This window comes from Macrotis lagotis, chromosome 7 (assembly GCF_037893015.1).
Source record: "Macrotis lagotis isolate mMagLag1 chromosome 7, bilby.v1.9.chrom.fasta, whole genome shotgun sequence".
NCBI classification, from domain to species: domain Eukaryota; kingdom Metazoa; phylum Chordata; class Mammalia; order Peramelemorphia; family Peramelidae; genus Macrotis; species Macrotis lagotis.
This window is the reverse complement of record NC_133664.1, coordinates 35,060,076-35,082,578: the sequence shown is the minus strand read 5'-3', so window position 1 is coordinate 35,082,578 and position 22,503 is coordinate 35,060,076. Positions and strand designations below refer to the sequence as shown.

General features: G+C 39.1%; 1 protein-coding gene across 6 annotated transcripts in view; it reads right to left on the bottom strand.

Annotated features, from left to right (window-relative positions):
- The window catches only part of SATB1 (SATB homeobox 1), a 156,966-nt gene that overhangs the window by 88,618 nt on the left and 45,845 nt on the right, over nt 1–22,503 (bottom strand). For 4 of the 6 annotated variants that reach the window (XM_074195728.1, XM_074195731.1, XM_074195730.1 and 1 more), the window contains 2 exons: nt 4,287–4,522; nt 412–588 (listed from right to left, as the gene is read on the bottom strand). In XM_074195728.1, the coding sequence (XP_074051829.1) occupies nt 412–588; nt 4,287–4,497 (388 nt within the window). In that variant the 5' untranslated portion in view covers nt 4,498–4,522. The other 2 variants (XM_074195729.1, XM_074195732.1) reach the window with 2 other exon arrangements.

Sequence of the window (22,503 nt, the reverse complement as noted above, 5' to 3'; positions counted from 1 at the left end):
GCACTGAAAAATACTTTACAGCCCATAAAACCATCAGAAACAGAATAAAAGAAACAGAACTAGATATTCAGTCATAAATGCAAATTGACTCTCAACAGTCCATCTGCTCAAATATGCTCGACACTTCCTTGTGGATCCTCAGTGGAGCAGATTATTAAGGTCAATAAGCATACTAATGATTCAGTTGAAGCAATTTAAAAAAAAAATCTACCTCAACATTCCACATGAGCAAAATGTGTGTTAACTAAACCAAAATGAATTAAGCCAATTTTTTAAAGTCACAGACTAACAAAAATATAATCCCACCTCCAATGCAAGTCTAAGAAGAAAAACATACGTTTCTTAAATAAAGTACACATAAAACACCAAACTTTTTTTTTTCTTCTCCAAATGCATAGATGTATTATTTACCTTTGGCTTGGGCAGCAGAGCTGTGAGAATATCCAAGAGACAGCAATGCCATTTCTATCAGTTGGTTGAAAAGCATGTCCTTCCTTACCAACACAAACTCTGCATGCTCCTCCTTACAATCATATTCAATGGAATTTTCATAATGCTCCACCACACAGAAAACAGGTAGCATTGTTCCTATCAAAAAGGCCAAAAAGACAAAAACAAACAAAAACCAACAATTTTCACCAACCCATTCTCTGTTGGGGAAGATGGGGTAGTGAGGGAGATGTGGATTAAATCCTTGAGGCAGGCATAAGGAGATGGAGGGCTACACTGGCAAGGTAAACAGCACTGAAGCAAATGTGCATATACACACACACACCACACACACCACACACACACACACACACACACACACACACACACACACACACACACACACACAGAGTCATCATTATCCAAAAATAAGCAAATAGAAACCAAAGTATTTCCTACAAAATTTGTTCTATTCTATTTATAGAAGTATATTTTAGAAATAGAATGTTCAATTACCTGTCTAGTAAAAGAATAATGTTGACTGGAGAGGAATAAGTTGGCTGCCTCTGTCCTGCCTGATTTGTTGTGACTGGTGTGCAGTCTGAGAACCCCAAACACATACTGCAGATGTCTTGTGAGTAAGACATTTTAATCCCATCTAGATAATTTTGTTAATATTAAACGATCTCATTTGGGTCAGCATCATTAGACTGAACCTCTTGTTTCCTTTTGGAAACAAGGTAATCTGACTATGCTATTAAAAAAGAAGAAAATCTTATTCAAATAAAATAGTATCTCATTTGGATATATCCTGAATGCTAAGTCACATTCGGTTATTGGAGAAATATAACTGTTAATATTATATATTTTATATTACCTGCCAAAATACATTACATGGAGGTGATATGAGTTTTTTTTTAAATAAATTTCCTTTTTTGGGGGGGGGGTCCAAAGAAGAAAAATGAACCCTTTCAGGACTTGTGTTAAGAACTGGTTATTTAGGTAAGATTTGAGATTTTTTCTTTTCCATATTTATTTCATTTAGCATTATTAATAAACTCAAAGGCTAAGAAAATTATAAATTCAGGTTATTCAGCAACTATTAAAAAAAGCCACATCTTTATACTGGGTAAGCACCTTATGATGAAAATTTTCCTGGATAAAAGAAAAGGGTTAAAAAACAGATGCACAAGAACTATCTTGTGGCAAGCTGCCAGAAGGGTAGCATCTTTAGCATAAATGATGACAAGGGTTACTTTAACAGGGCACCCAGGATCTCCAATTAGTCCGACAATGTTAATGCTTCCATAAGTAGTGCCCTCTGCTCTCACAGAAGCCTCCGAACTTGCAGAGGTGTCGAATATATATTGGAGCCAGAATTATGATTTATTACTGCCCATCGAGATGGCCTTTACAATTCTCGACTGGTAAGTCTGCCTAACCGAAAGTGACCAAAAGTGGACATTTTCCACATGTAGCTTTTTTTCCACTGAAGCTTCAGTGATCTGTCAGCTGAGATTTGTAGCTCTGACAAACCAGCCCCTTTAGGTTTGCTTCGGAAGGCTCACCAACTCACCTTAGTGAGTTTGTGCCCAAGCAGCTCAGCACCAACAGCTTGCCAGTGATCACAGAGTTCATTCATTCAGCTGTTTTATGGGAGTGGGAGGCTGGTCAGGGAGAAAGAAGACTTGGGGGATCCATGGGCCAAAGGGGTGATCTCTTCCTTGGTTAAATTATTCTGGAGGATTTTAGCAAACAGGCAAAGCCAGTGCTCCTTTTCCTGAGTTAGGGGCTTCCTAATAAGCATGGCTACAATGTCTACCTGCCACCTGCAGCAACCCCCCCCCCCCCAATCCTGCCTGAAAGATGAAAATATCAATCTTTCTGGTATCTTCATTTTTTTTTTTTTTGGAAAATCAACATTTTTATTAACGAAGGGGATTTATAAGTGCTTCTGAAAGAACCCATAGCATTTGGGCAGGAAGTGAAAATACTCCACTTTGGTTTCCCCACCCCCTCCAGTCCCCCTGACTTCAAAGAGTTAGGTTAATATAACAAAAGCAGATGCATTGATTTTTCATTTCATGTAATGATACAAAAGTGTGCTCCTCTCTGCTACTCCTTGCAGCTGGGGAACGTTTAGAGGCTATGTCGCTGTTCGGATAGGCTGCATGGCTTCAGACACAGAAATAGGAAGAACACACTGACCAGATTTAGATGTATGCTGGAGATAATAAAGGGAGATATTGATAGTGAGATACAAGGATCATCTGACAGCAGATCAAGCCGCTAAATCTCTCCGAGAACTGTCACTGCTGCTCTCCTGTTGACGTAAAAGGCTGCCAGCCCCGCTGCCCTGGCTGATCACTCTGGCTAGGGCTTGGCTAATCCTCCAAGTACAGCAACTTTATAACCTTCTAGTATTAAAGAGGAGCACATTGGTCAGTGTTCAAGGCTAAAAATACATCATGACTTCAACCTGAAGGCAGGGCTAGAGATTTTGCTGAAGGTTTACGAGGCTGGGTAAACAGCACGTCTGCCATAAGGAGCAGAGAAGTCTGTAGAATCCTTGTCTAAAAGTGTCCTGGCATTAAAGTTTGCTGTGCAAATATCACATAATACCAGAGACAGCTGAAATCTCCTATTTAGGAATTTATGGAACTTATATGTTTGCAGGCGTCAGAAAGTCTTTTTTATAGAGCCCCAGCAGCTTCACAGTACAATATTAATGCACTCTGTTTGAAAAGCCGTAATAAATTATATTTTTAATGCTCTTACCCTGGCTTTCTTAAGATGCATACATTCTTGGCAAACAATCAATAAATAGGGTAATCATGAGCAGAGGCCAAAGAATTTGCTGAAGTGCTGTTTTTCCATTTTTAATAGATAAAGATCTAACAATACGGACTGCTGTGTCTGTTCATTTCGGGATCAATATATTCTTTGTTTTCGCCAAACCAAGGAAAAAATAAATGATTGTATGATAAATGTTATGCATCAAACACAATGAAATTCCACTGCCTTCTAACTTTATCTACTTAATATTCTTGGTTGCTAAAAGGTTGCATTTTTATACTCTGCTTAGCCAATGCAAGAAAAATCTGAATTATAAACATATAGCAATTTCCAGAGAAACAAGGACCATTATAAGACAGACTGAATTATATCCAGTATAAGCTTCCCTTTACATGAATCATCTTGTTGAATATGGTCAAAGTTTGAAGACATTGTCATCAATTTCATTTAAATTATTTATATGAACCCTCACACAATAGAATCCTCAGATGCTGGAGATCCTTGCAGATTTTTAATGAAAATGCCCAATTATAATAAATTTGGGACTAGAAAATATAACCATCTATTCCTCTATTTTAAATTATGAATTTACTTTTAAAAATTAAATGGAAAAAATGATGTTAAAATAATGCAAACCTCATTTAACACCGGAGAGGCTATTTGTGAAATCACCTCGAAAAAGTTAATAGATGCTTTTTCCAATAATTAACTAATGAAAAAGCTCTGCTAATAAATACTCAAAGAATACAAAGTTCTAGGATCCTTCTTTCTACTCAATGCTACCCTTAGGAGGACATCCACCAGATCACATGAGTTGTTGATCTTTTGGAAGACTCAGACAAATATCTAAAGTCAAAAGACTCCACCCTGTAGAGGAAGATGCTCCACCCAAATATGAAGTTGACATTGCCCAAATGTGATTTATATCTGGGCCAAGCAATGCAACTCTTAACACAAGTGAACCAGAATCAAAGAAAAGGAAACACAAAGTCTGTTTTTTCTCCCTAAATAGTCTTGGATAGTATTCTAAGTTTTCCATTACGCATCTTTAAGATATTTACCTTTTCTAATGTTTGTTTTCATCAGATGTCCAGAGTGTTTTAAAGGCACTCCTTGCATTTTAGCTCCTGTACTTCCAAGTCTTCCTCTTCCTAATGGGCTCCCATTCTGCTCCAAGCGGGCAATTTTGGCTGGTGGACCCTTCGGATCGCTTACATTGTTAGACATTTCTGAATGTTCTTTCCCCTGAGTTGTCTCGTTCAAATGATCCATACTCAGTCCCGCCTCTAAAAATCACCTGCCATGTTTAAAAAAAAAAAGTTGTACACATGTGTAAGTATCTATGCATGTAAATATTTTGAAGATTTTCTCTCTCTGACTTATGTTCTTTAAAATGAACACTTGCCTGATCCCAATATATGTGAATAATATTAGAAAAATAAATTAATAGAAATTGTTCCTTTTTTTTCCCCTAAACTGCTCAAATACATCTGGGTAAAGATGTCCTGTTTTCTATTTACAGAATTATGTTAAATACATGGGCTTATTTATGGAACAAATGTATCTGGAACAAACAGCTAAAAAAATGACTACAGTATGGTATAAACAATATTCTTTATAGTGATTAAAAATTAAAAGTTCATTAACAAGTCAAATATTAAAACTTTAGCCAAGGGTACAATAGACATAGTATAAGATATATCTACACACACACATACACACACACACACACACACACACACACACACACACACACACACACAACCTATCTCCTGAGACACTTGTCAAGTCCATCAAGACTTTCTATTTCCCTCCTTTACTTTCAGGTTAACATAGAAGAGTTTTTCCTCCTATTGAGGTCCTGAGACTCCTATTACATATTAAAAAAATGCAATCAAATCTATGTACAAGATGTGACTAAACCCATCAGTGTTCACGAAAGTACATCTCTAACAGAAAGAAGTAAAATATGTAAAATCTATTCATTTGAAGTATTGGTGAACTGCAATCCTTATATGTTTAATTAAAATTTAGAAGCCTATTAATGATACAAAAGTAATAATTTATGAAACAGAATGTTTTGAAAAATATTATTCCTGTATTCTCTACTCTGAAATATACAGCTCAACTTAAAAAATTTTCAATACTGACAACACAGATTTCTTCTCTTCAAATGAAAAGATATATTTAAAATAATAGCTGCCACATAAAGAGCACTTTAAGGGTTACAAAGCATTTTCCATGGGTTAACAAACCTCACTGCCCAAAAAGAGTAATTTTAAAAATCCATGTCAAGGAAATAAACAGATAATAGTGTATAAGAGTAGTTAACAACAGGAGTTTATAGGGATTATATTACATCTTTAGACTTGAGGTATCATCTCCTTTAAGAGGAAGGCAATTTGTGACCATTACCAATGACAGATGCAAAAGAGTCAAAACTATGGACATCAAGACCAGTTGAAGAGAATTTTTTTTATGAACTACTGTACTAGCTACAATTACTATGAGTACAATTTAGAAAAAAAGTAAAGTGAATTTGATAATTGGGGTGTTTTTCTAGCTTCCTTTTAATTCAAAATATTCTATGGTTTACGTGTGTGAGAGACATCAAAGTTATTTTAAGTCCAGATTTGTTAAGAGATATCATTCATTATAATAGAATTTGCTGAAAACGTTTTTTTTTTTCCTGTTTCAAAATAGATTCCATCGTCCTATATACAGTCAAGGTGGTGGTCGTTGGGGGGAGAAGAAAATGTTAATCTGGAGGTTTACAAGCAACCTTAAGAATGTCAGTTGAATGACTATAAAGTTTGTGAAATAATGGTTATTTATCCTTGTACTCTAGGGTGGCATGCTGAGAACTAAAGGTTTAGCATTGATTGTGGTCCCATCTGTTTTTGGTTATGAGTCTCATTAACAATAAATGTGCCTATTTTAACCACTTTTTATCAAGATTACTCTTTTCCATTAATATCAACTGCAGCGTAAAGCCAAAAGAGAGCTATGATGATGAACTTCTAAAAGCATCCCTTATCCTGTTTTCTGAACTGACACAAATTTGTTTTTGTTTTTGAAACTGCTGTTTTACCTTAATAGAAATTCATTTAGAGATACATGGTTTATAGAAATACAAATGTAAGAATAATTTCCAAGTCTTGAGGTTTGGGCAACTTGCAAAAAGGAGCCTTTCACAGCATCAGAGATAATGTTGGGAACCGTTTGGTGTCAGAGCTGAAGAAGCCACCATGTACAGTAAATGAAAGTGATAGATTGTCATTTAGTCAGTTGTATTGACTACTATCAAAACATCATATATATAGGTCATCTGAAATTACTCTTCCAATAGCCACCCATAGGCATCGGTTAAATACTCAGTTACCTTGTAAAAAGCTTTACATTACCAAGCAAAATTACATGCACATAAAACATCTCATTTACTCATTTAAACTCTATGCCCAAGGCTAAAGTTCACAGAAACCTCAGTTAGGAATAGTGATGAGCAACCCCCAGCATGGCCTGCCCCAAAATGACAGCAGCCAAACGTGCCTGTTATCTTTCGAGAAGCCAGAGAGTTTCTTTTGAGTTTCACATTTAGAAATCCATATTAGTGCCATCTCTGGCCCACACATTTAGAGAAGGGGGTGGGAGTGGGGGGGTCACTGTCACCCCCAAACAAAGCAAAACAAAACAACACATAAAACAGACCACAAAACTGTTTCCTAAGGAAATTGTGTACAGAATTTCTGAATGAAATACAAAGATCAGTCAGAAAGGAATTTCTTTCCAACATTCGTCTTGTTCACAGAATCTCTCCGTTCTGCGCTTCGGATTCGCTTGAAATGAGTTCTCCCTTTAGATCATCCCCTTAGCCTCCATCTAACCCCATAATCACATTGGAGAGACTGTTCTCTTCTCCATTCCATATGGCCGTCACAATCCAGGCCAAGCTTTCCCTGTGACCTTTTAAAGAGACAAAGAAGCAAAGTAGTATCTAGAAACAGAAACACTGCAGTTTTACTGAGGGAAATTAGCAAAACCAACCTGAAACTCGCCACTTCAAAACTTGACAGCTCATAAATAACAAAAACAAAGGAGATTTCCTTTGCAGCCCGAGATCTTGAAGAGGAAGAAGTTCAAGACTGATGTTTTTCTATATCCTTTTTTTTATTAAAAAAAAAAAGGCAGCAGACCTGACGGCGACTTCCCCCTTAAATTGTATTATTTTGTCTCCCCCACCCCCCTCCCCCCTAAGCGGGGGAAGGGCTGAAATCAACATCAAGACGAGGAGAAGCCATGAGCGCAAAAAATCACAATTCCCCCCCAAAAAATCTCGTTTGTTTGTTTGTTTGTTTCTCTTTCTTTTCTCAAATGTCTCTGGGAGAAGAGGGTTTTTCGATGGGGGAGGAGGGAGACTGGGAAGTGAGGAGACAGAGAGAGAGAGAGAGAGAGAGAGAGAGAGAGAGAGAGAGAGAGAGAGAGAGAGAGAGATCAAATTGATCTGACAAGTGAAACGTTGAAAAAAATCGCCAAAACAAAGCAAAAAAGCGCGATAAGGTCCACAATGAGATGATGTTTGGGGGGGTGGGGTGTGTGTGGGTGGGTGGGGGGATCGCTGATTATCTTTTCTTTAAAAGCAAAAAAAATCACTGCGGACGAGGTCTAATGAGAAAAAAAAAAAGGGGGTTCTCTCTAGCTCATAGGCTCTCCGGCGTGAAAAAAGCAGAAAGTCTACTTCTGGCTGTCACTTGGAGTCTTATTCTCCAAGAACCCCGGAGAACCACAGGGAGGAAAGAAGGGGGGTGGGGTGGGGGAAGAAGCAGCCTTTCTCCCACCCCCCCTCAATCCCGCCTCCCCCTCGAAACAATTGACAGGAACATGAACAAGCCGAAACTTTCTCTCTGAATCTCCAAAGCCCAGCCAGGAGCTCGCCCGGCTGCTGGGAAGGGCGGAGGGGAAAGGGGAGCCAGAAAAGGATGGCAAAAGGCACCAAAGCCCACTTGCAACCCAGCCTCCGCTCGCCTTCAAAACAGCAGACGGGATCTGTCCTTTCCTATTTACCCGGGGCTGGGCTCTGTGTGTGTGTGTGTGTGTGTGTGTGTGTGTGTGTGTGTGTGTGTGTGTGCCTGAGAGAGAGTTGGAGGGGGAGAGACAGAGAAAGAGGGAGAGAGCAGAGAGGAGAGGAGACAGGAGGGAGAGAGAGAGACAGAGAGAGAGAGAGAGAGAGAGAGAGAGAGAGAGAGAGAGAGAGAGAGAGGGCACACGCCAACCACCTTCCACCTCCACAACGAACAACTCCTTCCCTCCCCTCTCCAAAAAGAAAAGGCAAAGTGGAGCAGCAGCCCGCACTCCCGCGTCCGAAAGAAGCCACAGCTGTCACAAGGACGATAGCTTAAAAAGCAAAGACCCCAACAAAACTGCTCAAGAGTTTCTCCAAGCGAGGGGGGAGGAGGGGCTGGCTTGTTGAAGTCCTCCAGGCTTTATTCTCGTTTCCCTGGCTGGATAATGTGATTACTGTGATTAGGCCCTTTGGGTAGTTGTTGCTGGATGTTAGAGATAGATGTGTGCGTGTGTGTGCGTGTGTGTTTGCGCGCGCGCGCGTGTGTGTGTGTGAGTGTGAGTGTGTGTGTGCTCGGACTGAGCCTGTGTCTCCTCTCTGTCTCTCTGTCTCTCCGTCTCACACTCTCTCTCTGTCTCTGTCTCTCCCCCCCTCCCTCTCTCGTCTCTGTCCCCATTAAATTATTAGTTGACTCATCACTCCTCCTCCTCCTCCTCCTCTCCTCCTCCTCCTCCTCCTCCTCCTCCTCCTCCTGCCGCCGCCGCCGCCGCCGCGCCGTCCCCAGCTCCCGGGCTCTGCTCTCCGCCAGAGCTTTGGGCTGCCGCCGCCGCCGCTGCCACCGCCGCTGCCGCCGCCGCCGGAGCTGTCGTGGCTGCTGCTGCCGCCGCCGCTGCTGCTGCCTCTGCTGCTGCTGCTGCTGCTGCTGCTGCCCCTGCTGCTGCTGCTGCCGCCGCCGCCGCCGCCGGAGCTGGAGCTGTTGCTTCTTCTTCCTCCTCCTCATTTTAATACAAAATAGCACCGAGGCCACCGGCTTTTGGAGCGCCCCAGCCTGGAGGGCGCAGCCGCCCCGCGGCCGCCCGGACCCCTTCCCCCGCGGCCCCTGGGCATCCGGCGCGCCGGGGGAGCCACAGAAAGGCAGAGAGGGAGAGAAAGTGGCAGAGGAAGAGGAGGAGGAGGAGGAGGAAGAGAAGGAGGAGGAGGAAGAGGAAGGGGGTGAGGAGAGGGATAGTTGGCAAAGGGGGAGAGGGAAAGGCAGAGAAGGAATTAAATTAACAACCCCAGGATGCAGGGCAAAGATGGGGGGAAGGTTGCGGCTGGGGGAGGGGGCGGAGGTGGGGGTGGCGGAAGAAGAAACCAGAAAGACAAGTAACTAGTGAATGAGTGAGAGAAATCGAAGGGGGGGGGACGTGTGTAGGGGGGAGGGGGGAGGCTGCGATTTCCGGCACAGGGCGCGCAAGAATTTGTAATCAGCTTGATTAGAGTGAGGCGGCTCTGCATTTATTACACACAATACCCAGAATAACAGGGAGCCAGGCAAGAGGCACCGCTGGCGGCTGGCAGCGGCGAGGGAGGGAGAGCCGGGGGCAGGGGCAGGGGCAGGGCCCGGAGGGGGGGGTGGGGCGGGGGCAACCGACACCTTGTCTGGGACAGAGGAGGCCGAGAGCCAGGGGGCAGGTGTGCGTGTGTGTGTGTGTGTGTGTGTGTGTGTGTGTGTGTGTGTGTGTCTGGTGTGTCGGGGTGTGTGTGTCTGGTGTGCCGGTGTGTGTGTGTGTGTGTGTGTGTGTGTGTGTGTGTGTGTGTGATCCTCCTTCCTCTTCGAGGAAAAGAAAGTCTCCAGTGACAAGGAGAAAGCGGCAGGAAAGCAACCATCAACAACCCCGGGGCGGTCTGGGGGAGCTGCCCCCTCCCGCTCCGGGGCCAAAGAGAAAGCCCCAGCCTGGGCACGGCGCCCGGAGAGCGCCAGCCCGCCCCTGGCCAGCATCCCCCCGGAGGGGGAGGGCAGGCAGGAGTCCTCCTCCTCCTCCTCCTCCTCCTGGTCCTGCTGCTGCTGCTGCTGCTGCAGGTGAACGGAGCTGCGAGGAGCCGGCCCGCGGCCACCCGGCTCAGCAGGGGCCGCCCCGGAGGCAGCCCGGGAGAGCAGGGCCCCCGAGGCCTGAGCCTTCCTTTCAGGACGCCGGCGAGGCAGCCCAGACGGGTGTCCCGGGAGCGGGGGGAAAACTTTGTCTCCTCTGGCCTGGCAAACTTCGAACATCCAAGATCAAAGGCTCCCTGGAGAGTGGGGGCAAGCTCACCGCCGCCCTCGCGGCCGGCCCCAAACTGCTGAGCACCCTGCCCGGCGGCACCCTTGACATGGCAGAGCCATTTGAAAAACAAGAGATGCATAGGTGGTTACAGAGTCACTTAGGTCACTCACCAAGAGAACTGCTCAGGCACAGAAAAATAGGCCAGCACTCTGGAGTAACAGTGTAAAAGCAAGGCCCAAATCAACTTTGGAAAGTTAAGGCACGGGCTGTCTAGATCTCCCAACCCCAATATGCCGTAAAGCCCATCATTAGAGAAAAATGCTACTAAAAATCTATACGGTAAAAACCACCCCACAATGAATTCCTCACTTAGGAGAGCTGTTAAAACAATACATGGGAACCTGAGGAATAGTATAACCTTGCCCAGCTTAAACATCATCTGCATCTTGCGGATGCCTGCCTGCTTGGGGCTGTTTACTGAGTCGTGTTGGGCAGGGAAAGAAAAAGGCTAAACGACACTAATTTCCTGATATAATAGTAATAATAACAATGCTAGTCAGTAGCGGTAGCAGTAATAATACAGGGCAAGGAGGGTTCCAAATACCGTTTAACATAGTATATTTGTAGGAAGAGTTTAAACCTCTCAAGGTGAAAAATTGTTACAGCCAGTACCACCCATTGACCCTTGAATGTTTGTTACATTGTATCTTCCCTATTAGAATGTGAGCTTCTTGAGGGCAGGAGACTTGCTTTTCTTGGTAGCACTGGCACTCAGCACATCCACCTAGCACCCATTACATTGCTGAATACTGGATTTATCCACTAACTGAGAATCAAAAGAGCAACACATTGGCACAAGGGAAGAAATAAGAAAAGATGCAAATTAATTTTCTTTAATGCCACCAATACATGCCTGTAGATATTTTGTTTACTTAAGAAGCATATGAAAAGTAAAAGATAAAACAGTTTAATTGGCATAAAGATGTCTTCCTTTTTGGGAAAGAGAAGTTTCAAATAAAAAGCAATATAAGGATTTGGGAATAAAAGTCCATTTTGGAATTAAAAAAATACCAATCAAACAGGCAGGTGATCTGGAATCATAAAACATATAAACTGAGCCCTGGTGCAAAGTTAAAAAAGGAAACCAATAGAAGAGAATAAAAAGCACCAGATATTATTGAAGTGAAAAAAATAAAGGAAGGGTATCTTAATGTGGGAAAAATATAGTCACTGAAAAGACATACACCTATACCACAAAGGCCCTTAAAAAAACAACCCAGCAGAGATAGCAGATCAAAATGGAGGAAGCTATATAACTTAAATTAGGCAAGATACCATGAACAGACCTCATTAATAAACAGGGATGGGTGGAGCAAAAAAATAACACTGACTGCTAGTCAGAGATGGTTAATTCAAATTTACAGAAAAAAAGGGGAGAGCAATCTATTTGCTCTAAATCCATTTGAAAGGAAAACTTATGAAAATGTAATTTCTACCTGAATTTGCATATGACTCACTTAGAAAACGATCTTTAAAAATCACACTGATTTTATTTTTAAGTTTTTAAGGTGGAATCATTCAATCAGACTAATTTATTTAAGAACAGCTGATTTAAGCTGTTACAGCCAAACTTTTATTATACAGAAGGTATACTTGCTCATGACATCAGTTTCCAACAGCCTTGAAATGAATTAAGAAAGATTGGCCACTGAAGAATACAATGTTAAAAACATAGAGTAAGCAATTGAAAAATTTATGGATGCATACAACTTTATATCATCAGGTTACAGGAAAAGAAAAAGAATTCAGAATGAAAGGGAAGTACAGATATAATCTGGGGGGGGGACCAATGAAGAAAAACTACTGGGAAATATAATTATCAAGCCAGAGAAGAATATATTATTGTAAAAATATCTCTCAGAGAGATCATTTGCAGAACCACAAGAAAATACAACTGTTCTTTGAAAAAAGTATATTTACCCCACCATGATTAATGGAAACATAAAAGGGATAAGTAAAAATTAATAATTCCACTTCAAATGTGCAGAAAACCTTTTTATCTAGGGATCAGATTTTTTTTTTAATAACTGTGAACCGCACAAATAAATAATGTAAAAAAGGAGGAGCATCTCAATGGAAAAGGGAGAAATAAACCCAATAATATAATTTGAGAATCAAGGTGTTTATTAATGACATTATCATGGACAGTAAGCAAATAGAGTAATATCATGTATCCATTAATCACATAATCACATTAATCTTACATCAGACACTTCCTCTATGCCTGAGATATATGATTACAAGAAAATACCTTGGAGGAAACAGCCCATATGCATTTATACCTCAGAAGTTGTATACAGTGCTGATGAGCTTAATTACTGTGTATTATCTACCTCTGTTAGAGTATTCATTATAGCCTCTGAACATTGACCAGTGTAAACCCTGGATTAAAATGAAAGAGGGAAAAATGATAATTAAGAAAATATATTTTGTTTTACATATAGGATCATAAGCTAGTAGAGCACCAGAAACAGATAAAAATGTACATTAATTTGCATAATATACATATCTACACACTTTTCAGGAAGAAAAAATACAGGCTTACTCCATAAATTATATAAAAAATTTTAAATAAGAAGAAACTTCAGTAATAAACATTTAATATTTGTATACATGGTCAAATATTGTTTATTTTAGAAAAATTATTTTGGATTTTATGATGAAAAAACATCAGCTACCATGCCAGAATAAAATACTGAAATCAATCTGCAAGATTTTTGATACCTGATAATGCCATACTTTTTGAATTGTTGCTAGAGCAAAATAAATGACAAGAAATCTGAGGATACATTAAAACAATTATGGAGTAATGAGAATTCAAATAAATCTCAAACTCAGTCTTCACAAGTGGTAACATATACTTTCCTGGTGAACAGAAAAAAATAAAAAGTGGAGGAGGGGAGAGTGAAGAAGCATCTGATCCTTAAAAATTTGGTTTCTGTCAGTTACCTATTGGGGAACTGAGTATTTCTGAAAGAATGTTTCATACCACATATGATCCTTTCAAAGGATGAAGTGATAATCCATTTTTTCTCTCCATTCAAACACAATTTGGCCTATCTTTCAACATTTCTAAATAGGAGAATATAGGATGCTGCTCTTTTTATTCTTTCTTTTTTTTTTTTTGCCACATCAATTCTTGGTGGAGAACTTCACTTGCAGGTGGTGTTTTCCACATATGTGTGTCTGGAAATGTGGTTGGTGTTGGCCATCTAAGGGGGCTTTCGGGGGGCCCATATGTTTAGCTGTCACGTTCCTCATTTTCTCTGTCTAGGATGTCAAGACTGATTTCCTTGTAATTTTTTGAATGGACTATATACCAATTAGCACAAACAAGAAAAAAAATCTGGGTCCACAGCCCAAACAACTTTTTTTCAACATATGTCGGAAAGGAAATACAATATCCTGTAAACACTTACACCCCTTTCTCACATCTTATCTGTGACTGACATCACTATGCATTCCATATAACTTCAGAAAAGAGTCTGCTTCAAGTGGTACAGAAATTTCTGTTATTTGTACATGCTTCTTAATGAGACAGGGAATGACAACAATGAGCTAACCAGGGATCATGGCATGAAAATATTACTTCATCATACGACAATAGTCCTATCGGTCGACCCATTATAATATTCACAACACAGAATTGAGTAGGGGTGGGGATAGAAGTAGGTAGAAGGTGAGGTTTTCTTGGGCTTTTATTAAGTAAAGGAAAAAATTATTTTGGTAATAAATGAATAAGCATTTATTTAATTTACTATTTGTCAAACACAAAACAAAAGCAAATATTGTCCCTGTCCTTAAGGAGCTTACACTCTAATGGTGGAGAACACTTATAGAGGGGGAAAAGTGATCCAGGAGAGGGTTTTGGACTAGAAATGTGTAGGGACCACAAGTGGAGTCATAGGAAGTAAGATTTGCCCTATCCAGAAACAATGGCAGAGTTGATCTGACTATACATAATTCATGGTTCTAGAAGTGGATTTCACTTGCATTGAAATTTGCTTACCTAGTGCTAAGCTTTTTAGCCATAATCTGTCTCTCAGACAAGAAGGGTATGGCAGTGATGGCAAAAGAGTAAAGGCAACACTAATTGTGGAGTTCTTGTCTTGGTCAATGATTTAAAATATTTCTCAATGGCTATCAGAGTTTCATGGGATGACCCAAAGTGATTAATATTTTAATTTGGGTACTGAAAAGTAAGACTTGGATGTAATGGACAGACCCCAGACCACCTTGGAGTCGAGGAGATCTGTGTTCAGGTCCAGCTTCTGATTCTCACTGGTTGTATGACCCCGGAAAAATTGCTTAACCTTTCAGTGTCCCTAGACAATCTCTAAGACCATAATCTGCAGGAGTTGCAGTTGGCTACAGGGAGTTCCCTCACCACTAGGGGTTCCCTAGACCAATGAAATCACAGGTCCCAAGCGGGGGTGAAAAACCTGGGAACCACTGGGTGCAGAAAATAGTATGGAAATCAACAGAAATCTGATGACTACATCTTCAATGAGACATTTGAAATCTTTATGTCAGAATTAGGGTACAATCATACACCAGTGCTTCCTTTAGAAGTAAGCAAATAACCAGTGGGTCACATCAACATCAATAATTTATCCATATACCTACCTACCTTTGTAGCTCTCAAAGGGCATCCGTGAAATAACTATTCCTATCCTTAGGCAGGCTTATTTGAAAATATTAACATAGGTCCCTAACCAGGGACCAGAACATGAAAGAGACATCAAAGAGAATGAAGAATAGAAAACAGTAGCAAAGGATTGAGGATTTGGGGGATTGTGGAAGAAGTATGAAGAGATAGTGCAAATGGATTTTAAGTTTTCCAGTCAGCCTGTGACTGGGTCAGTTATATAACCCAATACTGTGAGTGGTCAAAAACTATACTTCTTTGAAGCTAAGTTGGGGCAGGAAGGAGGGAATTAATGAATGACTTTGTTGGTCTCAGCTCATGTTAGATGGTCATATATTTTTAAAACTAAGCTAAGTCCTTTTTACAAGAGTGGGACAAATTGAAGGCTTAATGTTGTGATTTTCACTATGAAAAAGTAACTGAGGGATTGTCCCTTGAGGCACCTGTTCCCTCTTCTGAACTATACACTTCCATATAAAAATATAACTTCTGAAATAGGAGATGCTTCTTAATTGAGGAATAGAGGAATAGAGTGACATTTCACAGACATCCTCATTATCTTTCATTAAAAAAAGAACAATAATGATAAACTTTAGTTCTGGTTTCTACCTCCATCAGCACTGGTACAATGGACCACCTTCGGGTTCTCCAAGAGAGTAGAATTCTGGTTGACAATCTTAGAAGATCTTTCTGGTTGGGAACTGGGTGAGTGTCTCTGAGGTACTTTTGAAGTTGAGACTGCTGACTTGACTAGTTTATGGTTGAAATGAAATGGACAAATTTAGCCTATGGAGTATCGTAAGGAAAAAAACACTTAAGAAATGTCAATCTAGAAAATTCACTTTTATAAAAAGTAAATAAGAATGAAAATTATAAGAAATTATGTTTTAGAATTTGGGAAATGAAAGGGTAGTATTTTAGGGAGTAAGCTCAAGTATTATTTGGAAATTTTCTTCAGGTTTTCTATGGTGCCAACAATCCTATGCAGATATATTATTTAACATTACAAATATAAGCTACTAACCACAAATTATACATGGAAGTACAATTATAAAACCCATCTATTATTTACTGGAGCCAGAACTAACATAGTTTCCTTCACTGCTTTACAATATCACTGTGTGTGATTTTCTTCCCAGAAAAATTGTTCAATGTATTTCTATACTTTATGCCAATACTCCTAATCAAGTTATAAAGTTTTCATAGATTTCTAGAGCTGGGAGGACACAAAGAAGTTAATGTAATCCAACATTTTCATTTTACAGATGAGGAAAACTGAGGCCCAGGAAAAGGAACTTAGTTGGATATAATCGGTGGCAGAGAAAGGTCTTGGGCCCTGTTAACCCTATATTCTTCCTAGCTAGCTACACCATGATACCATGGCAAGGGGCTTGTGTAAATGCATTGCAGTTCTCGTCATTATATTTTAAAACACGCTCAGTAATTTTAGGGAATTTTCTTTCAATTAATTTGAACAGCAACAATCCCCAAACTATGGTCAAGATTTTTATTTGTAATATAGTAATATCCCTGAGAAAAGTCAGTTGATGCATCTTGGCCAACTAAATTATAGGGGGGGAAATAGTTTGAAATACAATGAGCTCAAGTCATATCCTAGGCACTTTGTAGCCTAGCTGCAGCTGACATTTCCAAAGTGCCCACTGGCTGCATGGCACTGAAGGAAGCATTGTCCCAACGGTATGGGAAGCTGAGCCACCATGTGAACTGAAGGCACCACACTTGGATAATAAGTAAATACTCTTATGATGCTTGTGTTTTTAGAGAGGCGAAATTGGAAATTGAAATCAAAAACCAAAGAAAGCATCAAAGCCTAGAAATCATCCCTCTCTTCCTCAAATCGAATTCAAGATTTTGGGATGCTGGCTGTTTAAGCCAAAGCATAATGAGATGAAAACATTAGTCCAAGAGTCAGGGAAATAATGCATTATACCACATTTGACTATTCCTTATTCACACTGCTTTGCTTCTTCTTCACCTGCTAACCTAGTACTGTTTATGGTGGGTAATAAAGATCGAGATCGGTAAAGATAAATACCAAATAATGCAGAGCGGCACAATGCAGATATGACAAATGAGACTTAATTGTGGAAACGAGGGATACTGAGTGAAAATTAAGATTTTAGCTCTTGTTTTGGATCTTGATTTAAAAAAAAAAAACTAAAACCTATTTTGAGCAAAATGAAAATGGATAAGCATTCAGAGAACAAAATCTCATCCAAAGTGGGTAATTTAAAGTCCTTAGAAAGAAGAGGGCTTTTCATTTTTCAGATTTTATGCAATACACAAAATACCTCACAAATAGAGAAAAGACATCTCTTAAGACCAAAGGATTCCCTATATCTAAATCTTCATTTTCAGGTATGTTTAATGGAAGCAAGGTGGATAACTATTCAAAGAATGAATCACATATTCTTCAAATAGTTTTTTTTTTCCTTCTGTGGCCTGTGGCAGTGGAAAGAACAGTGTCTCCATACAGTCAAAGCACTGACTTACAACCCCAGCCTTGTTTCTTACTGTGTTGACCTTGGGCAAATCACATCAACTCTAGACTCAATTTACTGATCTGTAAAATGATGGAATTTTTAACCAGATGACATCTGATTAAAAAGTTATGTTTTCATACATTTCATGCGTGTGTTTGTGCATATGTATAATATACAAAACACCTATGTGTGTATATATACAGACACATATGGAAGAATGTGTACACATGTATGAGTAAATATATGACCATTATGTACATAGATGATACTTCGGTTTATTCTTTAACTATAAAGCCTCTGTTAGCTCATCCTATATATCAATATCTTACTGACTCTTTTGGGGAAGAAAATGGAGAAAAAGTCTTATTAAGCTAGGCCTTTTAACTTTTAAGTTCAAAATAGTCACAACCAGGGGCTATATGCGGCATTATTCATTTCTACAATTAAATATTACTTGGTACATCTTTAATGTTACTTTTTTTCCTAGACTAGGTAATTGTCTTTACCAACAGTATTTATTGATGTCTTACATAATTTTATAAGATTTTTCATAAAATGAAATTGTCTGGAGACAAAAACTCACTCATAGATTATACATGTTGAAATTCATTCTTCATGACATAGAAATATTATTCTGGCCCATAAGTGGGGATGGGGGGAAAAATGAGATGAAAACACTTATTTCATTGAAAAGAATTAGATAAAACAATTAAAAGGCTTTTGATATGGTATATAGCTAGAGTATAGGAACCTACATTATATGCCCAATTTATCTGCTGTAGATAACTTCTCTATCAATAAATAATTTGACAGCTAGCATACATTATACATGTATATGTGAATTTCTATTTGAAAAGATAAAGAGAATTCATAATAAAATTTATAGTATTCTCATTCCTAGCAAGCCTTGAAGTTATTTTTAAGAAAATTTACCTTTGTTTGTTTAATGAAAATTCGTTGTCTTCCCATTTTTTAAAATGTTAATGTCCTTTGAACATAAGCAAACAGTCTATTTGTCATTTCTTTTGACCACTACCAGCTTGCTCCTTTGGTGAGAACTCATGTTCTTATTGATAGACAGAACCCATTTGATTGATTACAAGTTAACTACATTGCAGGAGCATTTTAAGTAACACTATGGGGATTATAAAATACTGTGCACTTTCTATTTTCAAAATAACACATGGTTTCTTGAAGTTTGGGGGAGTTTTAAAAGGCTATTTTTCCTTTTCATTTGTGAAAGGAGTTCTTTTCCTTTAATCAGTTGTACTTGTATCAATCAGCCCAAAGAGCAGGCTTTATAAAAAGGCATTTATTTCCTTTAAATAAATAAACTTAATCTTGCTGTTCTATCTATTGGTTTAAAGCTTTTCAGTTATTGTCCCAACATCAACAAATCAATTGTTGCATATATCTACAAAAGTACGAGAGACAAAACTCATATAGATTATAGATAGATAGATATAGATATACACATATATTTATTGTATAAAATACACGCACATGTAATAAATTATAACACATTAATGTAGCATTTTATGTTTTCACAAAATACTTTCTGAGAAATCATGTGAAATAGAATAAAAATGGTTACTCTGAGGAAACTGGGACTTAGAGGAAAAGTGACTTGCCCAAGGTCACATGACATCACTCAGATTTAAGGGTTCTTCTTCCTTAAAGCTCAGAGTTCTCCCAAAATGTCTCTTCTCTTCTTTATCTCATCCCTTTCACAGTAAAAAAACAACCATTTCAAAGTTAAAATAATACAGTGAGCAGATCATGAATTTACTGAAGTTATCAGAGAATAAGAAAAGACACCAAATATGATGGGAAGCTCTAGCTTGATAGTGGAGGAAATCTTAAAATGAGAAAATGGCTTAAATTTTAAATTACTTAAAATGCTCCTGTACTGTAGAAATCTTGCCTCTGCTACAAACTAGCTGTGTGATTTGGGCAAGTCCCCTTCATCTTTTTAGTTCTTATCTCTAAATGGAGGGAATTGAACTAGAAAATGTCTATTCTAGCTCTAAATGTTATACTACTTTACATTGAAAAATGATGAAGCCTATGCTAAAGTAGAAACAAAAATATGAGAAAAGCCCAGTCAGGATGGTTATTGATAAATGAGACTGTTCTCTCTGTCCTCCTTCCTCTCTGTCTCTCTTTTCCCCTATCCTTTCTCTCCCTCTCTTTCTCCTCTCCTTCCTCTGTCTGTCTGTCTGTCTGTCTGTCTCTCTCTCTCTCTTTCTCTCTTTCACACACATACACACACATACATACTCACTCACACAAAAGAAATCCACTAAGCCAAAGAGAAACTTTAACTCACCAGATTCCATCTGTTTCATCTGAATTCATGCATAATTGATTATCCATGACTGGTAAGTTCTTTTCTCACTAGCCTAACATGGTTTTCTAAACACTACGTATTAAATCACTACCAAAGAGGAGAGACGGTATTTCTGAAACGGTAATGGGCAGAAGAAGAATATTTTCAGTGAAAAATTACATGCCAGTTAAGAATAATAATAATACAGCTGACCTATGTTTAAGAGAAAGAGGGAGATTTTAATCATGTGCATATTAAATATTAATAGCCTATTCTGTTATTGTTATAATAAGGTTAAGTAGATGTCTCCATGCTTAAGGAAAAAGTGGGTGTGTACAGGACCGAGGGGGGGAAAGAGGTAGAGAGACGGGAGGCAGGCGTAAGGCAAATGTGTCAACAATAACAAGAGGAAATGAGAAAGAAGGAAAAGATGAAGGGGGAAACTAATCTCTGTGTCATTGTGCCTGCCAGAGTCCTGGCAAAGAAGCAGCATCCTTTTATTTCAATTTTAATCATTTCTGAATTTTAATACCCTACTCCTTTTGTAACTCTCCTGGCATTCCCCATGTGCATCCCTCCTAGCCAAAACACCAGTATAAATGAAATGGCACGCCACCACACCACTGAGGTAGCCCTCCCTAAGAGCCTACCAGGTGACCAAGAGCAGAAAAGGTATGTCTACCTTCTATTCTGTAGGATCTTTGGCCAATTAACTGCCTTTATGTTCTCTACTTTTTTTAAAAATTTGAAAAGGACAGTGGTGAAGTATGTTACAGACAGAGAAGCATTAAAAAAAATAAATAAAGCCAGCCAGTAGTAATACAATAATCAGTGACCATCAGGGCCTGGAAAAATGAGTTTGCTCTCACTGGCACTAAGGAGCATCACATGATTATTTAATTACAGCTCTAATTTTTGTCTCGTGGATGGCAACATATCAACAATTAATAGGGCAAATAGAGGAGACTGCATTTTTAAAGAGACAGAATCTGCATGGAAATATAGAAGAAGGTCACAAGCACTGAGCTTCTTAAGGAATGGTTTTCTCAATACCACCCAAGCAAAGCTGCCATGCAAATAGGGAGAGACAAGAAAGAAACAATGTATTCCTAACAACATTAATATAGGATGTCCAGAAGTTTTTGGAACAGCAGAGATTTACCAATAGAATCCCTTACTAACTTAGAATCTATTGTACAATATGAAATTGAAGTCCAGGATCAAAAAATGAAAATGGCAACTAAAAAGAAAAAAAAAGGAATCTTTACAAAAATACATTTTTATGAAATGGTCTTACAACCCATGTCCATACATATTATCTAAAGAAAATTCTATCTTTCTATCTCAGTTTGTCTGTTTATTTGTCTATATATTTAAGTTGGAAGGAAATGCATTAGTTAGATTAGTCATCTAGTCTAACCTCTCCAGAAACTTAGGCCAACAGTGACAATAACTTACTGGGGGTCCCACAACTCCTTAGTGAAATGGCTGACAGGTCTTGAAGCTTATATAAGATACTTTTGCTAAAGCTTCAAACAGGCTAATATCAAAAGGGTAAGTGGTTCATAAATTGTCTTTTGGCTTGTTTGTTTGTTTGTTTTTAATATGTACCTTGTGGCCACTGTCACACCCAGTTTGGAAGCGGCAGTAATGGTCACTTAGCTAAGACATCTTTATCTGGGGACAGACAAACCTGACTCTCTCTCTACCATACTGGTGAAATGGAGATCGCACCAGCTGAGTTGTGTCTGGGACTGCCCTTGGAAGGACCTTAGTGTCACAATTTACAACTCAGAAATGGAGGGTAACCATTCAGAACAAATATTAGAGGGGAAAAGTGAATTATTTCTGTCCTTATTTAGTTGTACCTATTAGGGATATTTACATGGTCCTTAGCCATTCACTTTACCTCCATTCCTTCATACTACAGATTTTTGAGAACCTACTATGTGCAAAGTACTGCCTTAGAGGCTCACAGATGACTCTTCCTTTATTTTTGAGTTATAGGCTTGGGCATGAGTCACATAACCTCTCTGGGTCTTCTCTAATCATCTCTAAAATAGAGATAACACCTGTGCTTTACTGATTTCATAAGCACATTAAAAATGCTTATAAAGCATGTTGAGGTTTTGGCCCTCTTTCTCCGTGTCTACATCTCTTTCAATCTGAGCCTGGTCTATGCAATCAAAACTGTCAAGTTAAGTCACAAAAACCTCCATTTTCTCTAAATAAATGATATAGACCTAGGGGACCAGCTCTGTATTCTCTTCATTTTTAACTCACCTGGGACATTGGTCTTCTTCCCATTTCTTTTGACTATTGCAAATTCCTAATGCGAACAATCAATTGCTCCAAAACCTACTATGTGACAGCTACTGTATTTTGGAAATCAAATCATGTTAGAAATGTAGCTGGAAAGAACCTTAAAATGATAA